At 33.3% G+C, this 10,757-nt stretch overlaps 1 protein-coding gene across 1 annotated transcript; it reads left to right on the forward strand.

The window, feature by feature from the left end:
- Positions 1-1,660: 1,660 nt before the first annotated feature.
- On the forward strand, positions 1,661-8,679 carry LOC128168331 (uncharacterized). Its single transcript, XM_052834565.1, has 3 exons — positions 1,661-1,895; positions 5,137-5,298; positions 8,116-8,679. The coding sequence occupies exons 1-3, from the start codon at positions 1,661-1,663 to the stop codon at positions 8,397-8,399; spliced, it is 681 nt and encodes a 226-aa protein (XP_052690525.1). The 3' UTR covers positions 8,400-8,679.
- The last annotated feature ends 2,078 nt before the right edge of the window (positions 8,680-10,757 follow it).

A 10,757-nucleotide genomic window follows, 5' to 3' on the forward strand; every position in this document is an offset into this window, starting at 1 on the left:
TACAAGCCGATACAATAACGTTATAGTGGTCACCGCCACAAGGCAAAATGTACGAGTGATAGACATTTGGTGCAGTACTAAGGAAACGCATGAAAAGACGGCAAGCAAACGGTGAATCTGATTAAATGCGGTAACCCCTTATTACAGAAAAGGGCAGGAGAAAAAAGATAATTGTATTTTGACCACAACAGTTGATGTAGGCAATGATATTGCTGACTTTCAAGTAACATAGCATAAACAGAAAATAAAATGCAAGGCAGTTATCTATAAGCATGCGAATGTGAGTAATATGTTATTAGTCCCCTAACGGTGTCCCGGAGGGGACATTAGCTTTCCTCTGCGTTTGTCAGTCCGTCTGTCTGTCTGTCCGTCCGTCCTTATGTCTGTCCGTCCGTCCGTCTGTCTGTCTGTCCCACTTCAGTTTTCCACGCTTTTTTCTGTGTGCGTTTGAGGAATAACATGAAATTTGCTGAACACTTCAAAATGTTAAACTACAGATCAAGTTTACATTTTTGTAGCGTCTGGTTGACATATTTTCGAGAAAATTAATTTTTTTATATTCCAATTTTTTAATGTTCGGGTTCGGTATCGGGTTCGGTGTGTATTGAATAAACGAGAAAAGTATGTAGTCAGTAATAATATTGTGCATTACTTGGACCATTCCTTTTATTGTTTCATACAAACAAATAATTTCTATACAATAGTTCAAGCATTGTGATGTTAATTTAATCGACAGGGGTTTTTTGTATAATTACAATCGGGTTCGTTATCGGGTTGGTCTGTTGATTAGGGGTACAGAAGACGGTAAGAATGATATTATGCATAACAGTGCATTGTTTTCACAATTTTCACAAAATACAGAAAAATTCATTACAAAAAAACATACCAATCAAAAAAATTGAAATCTTGGCCAAAACGGCCATGGCAAACGCAGGGAAGGGGCTGCAAACTATTTTTCAATGATTTTTCTCCTTTTTTCTAGCTATTTTTCTTTTCTTACTATTGTTGGGCCGACTTTACAATGAACAAATTATAAACTTACATAATGTATATGTACGTTCGCATCATGATAACTATCTCTGATTTTTTCTTAATAACTTAAAGTGATAACCGGACGTTCACAGTTTTTGCCTTACACTAAAACCTAATGAGTGAGAGCAGGATCATAGATAGTTTACAGGGTTTCAATATATTGAAAAAAAGACATGATTTATTCAATGGTTATTTTATGATTCAGGCCAAAAATACTGCAGTACGAGGAATTGTTGCTTCTTTTTGTCTGATTTAATGTGATGAAATTTTGATAACCCCCCCCCCCCCTGAACTTTATCTATTTTACAACGATTGATAAACAAGCTCTACAACTTATATCAATATCTCTCGTTGGCACGGATGTTAGCGCGAGGAAGTCATTGGTATGGGAAGAAGCAGGAGTACCCGGTGAGAACCCAATCTGCGACCGACATACCCTATCACATACATGTACAACTTTTTGAAATTATGATAATTTTAGCAAAAACAAAATCATTTTCATTTAAGGCGGTGTTCTCTAAGGGGTGGCACCTTTTAATTTATCGATTTGGAAAATGTATATAAGACTTGTCTATGTATCAGCCTTTATTGGAAAGTGTATTCTTGTGGATGTTCTTATTCTTTTACAATGAGGTGTCCTAAAACAGGATTTACTCCACTGAAAATAGCGTCTCTTGTAGTTGGAGGAATAACGATTATTATCCACATCACGGCTGTGGCGTATCCGGAGTGGGACGGAATAAATGTACAAAAACAATCACAACGAATACAGGGTTACGGATCGATATGGGACTTCACGGTAACTGAAGACAGCACAAAAATATTCTTTTATAATTCTTCAGCACGACACTTGATGGACACGGGTAAGTTGTTTCAAAGATAGAAATATTTGAAGTAAAAAAAAAAAAATAATTCCTGTACAAAAACACAAATTTAAATGCATCATGGGGCGTGTTAAGAAAAGTAAATCGTATGCTTCGTTCTCTGATTGTTGGATACATAAGGCCGTATTTATGCATCGATTCTAAACACAACACATTTCTGATAGATTACTGTCTGCTCTTCTACCATGGGGTAATAAATTTATAATTTGGTAAAAGAGTCTTCTTGCTTATCATAACTAATTGTTTGTCTGTTGAATGTCTAGTTGTAGAGAAGATTATAAAAATTTAAAATGTTCAGATGTTGAAACTATCTAAGATAGTGTTGATTTACGTTTGTTCAAATCATGATCGCCGGGGATAGGGTTTAGGCACATATGTAAAAACTCGGTGTGTAACGTTAGAAACATGTGGAAATATTAAAGATCTTTTAATGCAAGATCTGTACAAATACAAAATTTTCAGTGAACTTTGTATAGAATGCAAAATCAAGAGGCCCAATGGGCCACATTTCTCACCTGAGCAACACTGGCTTTATATGGGCGTTCAAAGGATATTGTCCCATATGGCCCCTCTGTAAATTAACCAAAAATGTATATCCGAATTTTACAGTTATTTTTGCATATATTTAATTTTTGACATATTTACCATTTTTACCAAAAATTACTACTACTTACTAGTTATTGTATTATATCTTTAAAAATCCTATATGTGAGAGTAGAATAGTATACCTAAATGCACCAGAATGAATGCGCTCAATTCCTCAAATTAAAAACATTGAACATTTTATTTGGCCTTCTCCATTATAAATGATTGTCGTTTACCAGGCATGAATTCATTTCGTATGACGTTTCATATCCTTACTCACTTGACTGATGAATAAACCTAACTTAAAAAAATGTGTGAACAGATAGCCATGCTATGACCTTGAATTGCTAGTATTACATAATGGTCACTATGATATTTATGTGTACCTGGGTACTGCGCATTGAATGGTGTTAATGATAATTAATAGAATGAACTCTGTGGATCTTGTAGCACTGCGTAGTATTCCTAAATGATGTTATAAAACCAGACAAATAATACGGGCATAATAATATCCAAATTGAGAGTTTTAAAACAAGTGTCATATTTGGCGATTCTGTGTCTGCAACGATAGCTCTAGTACTCTATATTGAGTCATGTATTGTGTATTCTATATATTAACCTTTGTAACCTTTTATGCCATAAATGAATGAACGTATTATGAGTATTTGATGTCTCATACATAGGTGGGGGACTCCGAGACCCAGGACTCGGAGACTCAAATCCTGCATCCAGACTCTTTGATTAGGACTGCTTTTGATTGTTGTTATTTTAACTATACGATCATCACTGATGATGATTGATAATAAACTATTGGCCAAAGAAGTACTGGACTTCGTAGTTTGAGTATCATCTTCAGGAGTAAACAAAGTTTGAAGGCTTACAAATGTTGTCACTTATGTTAAAGAGCTATATTTCAAATCAATGTATTGCCAGGCATGTCGCTCTATTATACTAAGGCCCATCCATTATTTTCATCTTTATAAAAAATCAACAAATGTCTACAAACAAAGATGATTTACGGTTGCAAAATTTTTTAAAGAACAACGATAATGCTTTTATCCATAATCCTCATAATAAAAAATGTGTCAGGACGATGGAAACTGTTTAAAAGTTGTCGTTTTTATTTACTTGTGTTCGAAAAACTATCAAAAATTTGTGTAGATTTTATACAATTCATCGTTTAAGAAGGGGCACCAGAAAGTAGTTACAGCATATCATCCTTTAGCAAACATTTCTCAATTATTCTCATTGATCAACCAAAATTTCAGCGTCAATCGTAGAATTATAAGGAAGATACATAGCTTGGTTTGAGTCATGTTTTTGTTCACATGAGTTTATTACATTCAACTTAAGATTTTTAAACTTGGTATTTCCTATTCAGCATAGCTGCGTATAAAATATAAACAAACTAAAGCATGATCCCAGCTTTGTGTACAAACATACAGTAGCATTCTGCGGAAAGCTTTGTATTTTGCTTATAACTCGAAGCTTGACTCTCAGGTTAGTAAATAGACATTTGTAAACAATTAAAACAAGAGAAAAATGCACTAAAACAAAGAAATACCATAATTTATTTTTCATCGTATATATATACTTATATATTTCTTGCAGCGAGAATAATCTCCGTTTAGATTGAACTTGCTGAGCATCTTAAAAAAACATGTTGCATTAATCAACCATTACGTAGAGATCGTACCGAATTACATGTACCAACAGAATGAGTAGTATTTTATAATATGTTGTTAGTTCATCAGATTTTGCGCAGGTACATGTAAACAATCAGCGGTCTGATTTACCGGTCTTACTGTTACACGTGAAAATTTTAAATTCTAAAATAAAGACGATGGTAAAATAAAAAGAAACTAAACATACTGAACGAAAATCAAAACAAGCTAAAACAACCGTCACAAATGAAAATGTCAACGCATTGAAATATTTTACCTCAATTTACTTCATATAAACGGCAGAAATATATTTTGTATGTTTCAAATATTTCCTTCGCACGTAAACTGTTGCACAACAAGCAAATTCATCTTTGTTCAAGACGGCTGCTTCTGACATAGACTGGTTGTTTAAACTGGTTTTCGATATATGAAATATCGAGCCCGAAGTTAAAATGATTAACCCCCATTCTCTCTGTCTTATTATTTTCGTAAATTACTCAAATTTGAAACAGAATTAGCCCTTTGGCAATTTATATTTTCCTTCCCGTAAGGAATATTTTTAATATATTTATAAATTACGTTGAATTTGACTCAGTAGTTCCTGAGAAGAAGATTTTTAAAATTCACCCCCTTTTATTACAGTTTCGAGGTTTTCTCCGCTTCGAGTAAAGATCGGTCTTTCATTTCTGCAATTTAAATTCGCCTTACCATTAGGATGCTTTGTGCCAAATTCGGTTGAAATTGGTCAAGTGGTATTAGAGAAGAAGTTCAAAATTGAAAAAGTTTACAGACGGACAGACAGACGACGGACAAAATGTGATCAGAATAGCTCACTGAGTTTTCAGCTCAGGTGAGCTAAAAAATGAATATATGAAAAGTTATGGGTTTTGTTGCTCTGGTGAACTATGTGAGCCCTTGTCCTTTTTTTTTTATATCAAATCAACAACACATCACGTATAGTATGTTTACAGCCTGGAAAAAACCTATTACTATAATGGCGACCACTGGTATTGCAGCAGGGGTTGTTGGAGAAGGATTTATTGTTTTGACGGTTTTACTGGAAAGATGTACGAAGAATTTCTATGTCCATCTTTGTGCGAATATGATATCAGTCACATCTATTTTATGTGCATGTGAGTATATTGTGGGTTTTTTTAGATTATAACCTCTTGTCATTTTCTCTAGTAATTCTACTATTCGATGCAATATTGATAATTGTATAATTAACTTGGTCGCATGCTGACTGACGTTTTTCAAACCTATTGTTTGACCATTATTAATCACCTAATTGTCTACGGAATATTCCGTTTTCCCCCCGATTACGACAAAGAGCACACGGCGGCTGTGACTGGTCAGCAGAGGATGCTCACTCCTCCTAGGCACCTGATCATACCTCTTTCTTTTTGGAGGTCTGTGTTGCTTTGAATTTGTATTAATATATTTCGTTTTATAGAATTTTAAGATGGTTTACGGTTTGTTATTGTCATTTTTTTTATTAATGATGGAAATTTATCCCAGAGTATTGATATACCGGATTTAACAATTTTTTAGTATTTCAATATATATCCAACTGTTGCCAAATAATATTGTTCATTGGTAAAAAAAAAAAAATTAAACCGATTTGTGCAAGCGATTTCAAATGATTTCATTTAAGGTAGTCGATCATTAATAAAAAGGGAAATTGGGGGTTAAAGAGTTGGAGGAATCTCGTATTATCTGTACCTTATTTCAAGGGCCAAAATGTTTGGTAATAAGAGACCGGTAGGTCTGAAATGCACAGTCTTTTGATATATTCACAGTTTCATTTATAATGGACAGAGAAAATCTATAAAATCTTTTCCTTAAAAACTTTTTAGCCAGAAAAGCTTTAACGTCCTCAGGTAGTGTAGATTCAAGTTTATTCAAATCATGGTACCCGTTGGCAGTGTGGTGCCACAATGTGGGATAAAGTTTTAGATAGGAATATATAGAGAAAATGTTTAAAATCTTTTTCTCAAAAACCATTAGGACAGAAAAGCTTAAACTTATTTGGAAGCATCCTTAGACAGTGTAGATTTAAATTTGTTCAAGTCATGGTCCCCAGGGGTAGGACGGAGCCAAAATAGGGTGATTAATTTTTGAATAGAAATAATAAGTGCATATCTTTAAAAAATCTTCTTCTTAAAAACTATTCGGCAAGGAAAGCTCAAATTTGAGTAAAAGCATCTTCAGTTAGTGTAGATTTAATTTTCTTCAGATCATTGTCCCCGGTTGTAGGATGTAGCCACAATGGAGGTATCAAGTTTTACATGGGAATATATAGAGAAAATCTTTAAAAAACTTTTTTCAATAACTTTTTGGCCAGAAAAGCTCAAATTTGAGTGGAAGCATCCTAAGACAGTATAGTTTCAAGTTTGTTTAAGTCATGGTCCCAGGTTCGGGCGGGGCCACAATGGGGGATGAATTTTTACATAGGAATATATAGAGGAAATCTTTAAAAGTATTCTTGGAAAGTTTTCAGTTCATAAAGCAGTAAATTGTGTGAAAACATGAGTCGTGCAGAAGAAACTTTGGTCTAACCATGATTCCCTAGAAAAAAGTAGGGCCATAAAGAGGGGAGGGAGGGGGTTATATAAGAAAGAGAAAAATCAACAACAAAAGGGACTTAATATACCAAAAAACATGTAAATAAAAAAGAATTTTGACTGTACTAGGTGTCAAGATATTTTGATTTTGATACTGTTGTGCTAATGTGATCAGTGTTAAGGCAATTGTTGAACAGATGAGCGATGTGGCCATGGGCCTCTTCTTTTATTAATAGATTCTCAAGCTTTACTTATTATATAATGGATTATGGCAGCTACAGGTAGTATCTATATCGTAGATCTCCAGATTATTTCTCGGCATGAAGTAAGTTATTAAATTAACAATTACATGGCGTTAATTAGTCAACCCGCGTTCTTGGGCACCCCGTTCTGAAAAGTTCTATACCATTCCCTCGCCAGAGGTCGTGCTTTGCAAGCGAATTAGTTCTATCTATCAAAACTAAAATTGCACATTCAAGAAACAAATTACCTTATTTTATTTACTCAGCATTTTTCAGCTCATAACTTCTATGTGTACTTTAAGTTCCAAGTAAATATTTCCACCCTTTACGCAATCAATCAATATTATTATATTGTAAGTATATATTTTGAAGCAAACTCCAGCTGACTTAGATCCGCAAAATGGTGTACACCACCTTACTCTCATTATACTCCCGCTCCGAAGGAGAAGGGGGTATAATGTTTTCTCTTGTGTTTCTGTCTGTCCGTAACAAAAATTTCTGTCGCATTTTTCTCAGCAACTATTCATTGCAGATGCTTTAAATTATAACACACTATGTGTTTAGGCATGCCATATCGTGGGATATGTTTGTGTACCAATCGGATGTAATATTCCTGTTAAATTAGGACTTTGTTTATTATAAACTTAAATTTTCAAACAAATTTTCCTCAAAGATTTCTCAGCAACCATTTATTGCAGATGTTTGAATCTTACCACATTATTTGTTAGGTATATCTTATCGTGGGATGTACATGTATACATTTGTATACCAATCGGATGCCAACTTCCCGTTAAATGACGATTTTGTTATTTTAAGCCAAAAAATAATTAGTTCTTAGGTAAAATTCAAATATAGCTTACGAACATCATTTCACACGTGTTGAAATACCAAAGGTGTACGCAGTTATTCAGTCAGTCTTTAGTGCAGGCATGTTATAGTTTGTTTGCAAAGTGTCTCAATTTATAAGTGTAGACTGATGTATAATCCCGACTGACATAGTTAAGTTAGGTACAATGTAAATAATAACTAAGACAATTGACAGTTACCCGAATTTCCGGTATTAAAGCACAAATAATTGAGTCCAGAAGTTTTATGTAGTAGAATTGATGTGCATTGATATGAGAGATTCTTTTGTCTTTTTCAGCATTTGAGTGCCTAATGGGAGCCATTTTATACAAGTATAACTATACTAAACATGAAGCTCCAAAAGATCTGAACATCAATCGGCATCTTCCATACGAAGAACATGTTCTTCGAGCAGGGTTCTACCTTGAATGCGCAGCCGGCAGCCTATTTATACTTACCTCATTAATCCCCATTTTGGATATTATGTATTATGGGGAAAAGAAAACACCTTCCATCAGCCCAGCGATCGATGAGGAAAACCAGATAATAACCGGAAAAGATAAGACAACCAGAGAAAAATAAAAAAAAAACCAAAGAAAAGAGACAAACACGTTCTTGAAGACGTACATGTAACCGTATATAATTCGGAAAAGAAAAAAATGTTGTCGTTGTAGTTCGATCAAATAAGCTGATATAATGATACTTATACAAGTGGATTTATAAATGTGATATTTTCACATGCTTATCGGTCGCTTGCAAAATTAGATATTAGTAAAAACTAATGTTGACTTCACTTTTCCAATTGAAAACGTAGAGATAATCTAATCAGTAAGATATTTGTAAGCAGCAAGACACGTTTTTATGGAAGATTAATTCGATAAATAAGATGTTTAATACAATATAACTTTTTTATTTAATATTTTTATGATAATTACGTTATTGTTTTATTTTAACTGTATCCTTTGCTGCACATCTGAATAATAATAAATCAATAATTTTTTAAAAATATAGTATTTAGCAACATACATGTACAAGAAGTTAACGAATAAATGTTGACAAAATAATTCTAATTAATGCTCGGTAACCACTACTTTTAAACAAAATAATACTGTTTTTTTAGAATTGTATTTTAAGATGTAGAATACAGTTTTGAGATAATCATCATTTTTTGGTAGCTTCAACATATATACGTCAAGTATTTGTATTTTTTATTGCTTAACACAGAAATGTATACGTACATGTACTTGAGTCACGTAGAGAAGTCCCTAGACTTATGACGAGTTATTGCAGCCTCAAATACCACATCTTACTCATAATTACCAGATGGTGAATCTCTGATTAAAAGTTTTTGGGCGGCCTCTAGGCAGTCGAAACAGTGTCACCTAGATACGAGACCGTTCTTTTACACTTAAGATAGACGCAATACGAGGACAAAATAAATACGGTGCTCAGAGAAATGCCTTTCAATGGATAGACTTTAATGGATGCTGTTATTTATACAGAATGTTGGAACTCAACTTTCGTATATGTTTTATAGAGCTTAATATATTCTACAACAGTTTAAGAAAATTATTACATTAAAAAAGTTACCAAGATATAAAAAATTTAGTGATTTACAAACAAACGGTACCATATTTTTAAAGAAAGAAATCACAAATTTTGACATTTTTTTTTATTTTAACACTTTGGGACGACGGACCCATTTCACTTCTACGAGGACTTTTTAGAATTTAAAGTTAATTTTCATTGAACTATGTTTTTTTTAATCTCTATCAAATATTACCGCTTAAAACACCATTTTGAATGCTACAATAAAAATTAACTAAAACGTATGAATAGCATTCTAGGAAATAACGTAATTCACTTCTAAAATTACACTGGATTTGGCTCATATTTTTGCAAAGTGTGATATGTTTTTCCTAAGATCTCTCATACGTGTTTTCTGATTATTCAAATATTTCTCATTCAAAAATATTTCCTTCGATTTCAGAACTGAGCCGTATTTTGATTTTTTTTTTTTGAGGCACTTAAACCGATTTTTGATGTACTAACAGCTTCCAATACCTGCACAGACAGAATGCTCATAGCTCACCTGTTTCCAAAGGCATAATTAAAGGAGAATGTACCACCTGAGCAATGTTAGTGTTCAAGCTATATAACAAAGTATTTTTAAGATTTCAAACTCATGTCGGCAAAAGGATGTTCCAAACATTTATATATTGTTTCCTCTTATGAAAGACACTCTTTCTGCAAAAATAATAAATGCTCTCATAAACCAAAGAAAAAATCAAGAAAAATGCTGTACCTATTGTTTTTGTGACCAACTATAACCCTTGTTTTTTCGAAAAGTGATCTTTTATTTTAAAAAAGTTTCGCCAACACATAATCAATCACACAACATCAAAATTCGTTCCACATGCAAATTCGAAATTCGTGGTGATATAATAAAACAAAAAGAGCAATTTGACTTCAAAATAATATTTCACAACTCAATATTTATCTAAATAATACTCAGGCTTCCTTATCTTCGCTTTTTACCAAAGTATCCTGTTATTTTACTACTCATGATTTTATCGTTTGAAAGTGAAAGTAAGTTTTCACTGATTTTCGATTCCGATTTTGTTTTGGTCGTTAAACAAAATCGGGATCGATATCCTTAAAAACAGGAAACACTACGACAAGTAACAGTGAAATATCATGCACAGTGTATATTTCTTTATGAAAGAAAATCCAAAGTGTTAATTTTCTTTGTAGTTAAAGTTAAAGTAGGCGGCGAATTTGCCATAAGTAGGGGGGCGAGAAATCACCTGGTGTCGGCTCTAAAGGAGAACTCGTGTTCGTACTAAACGATTTTTACTGTATAAAGTAAATGCCTCAGAGACAATAATGTCGACTGTCCCTCTTGATTATATGAATCGATCTTCCCACCAAACACATCAC

The sequence above is a fragment of the Crassostrea angulata genome, chromosome 1 (assembly GCF_025612915.1).
Source record: "Crassostrea angulata isolate pt1a10 chromosome 1, ASM2561291v2, whole genome shotgun sequence".
In the NCBI taxonomy this organism is placed as follows: Eukaryota; Metazoa; Mollusca; class Bivalvia; order Ostreida; family Ostreidae; genus Magallana; species Magallana angulata.

Bases quoted from the DNA above. Each gene is read 5' to 3' on its own strand.
- LOC128168331 (XM_052834565.1), top strand. From the start codon at position 1,661: ATGAGGTGTCCTAAAACAGGATTTACTCCACTGAAAATAGCGTCTCTT. The intron at 1,896-5,136 runs GTAAGTTGTTTC...GTATGTTTACAG, and splicing joins ACGACACTTGATGGACACGG to CCTGGAAAAAACCTATTACT. The intron at 5,299-8,115 runs GTGAGTATATTG...TGTCTTTTTCAG, and splicing joins CACATCTATTTTATGTGCAT to CATTTGAGTGCCTAATGGGA.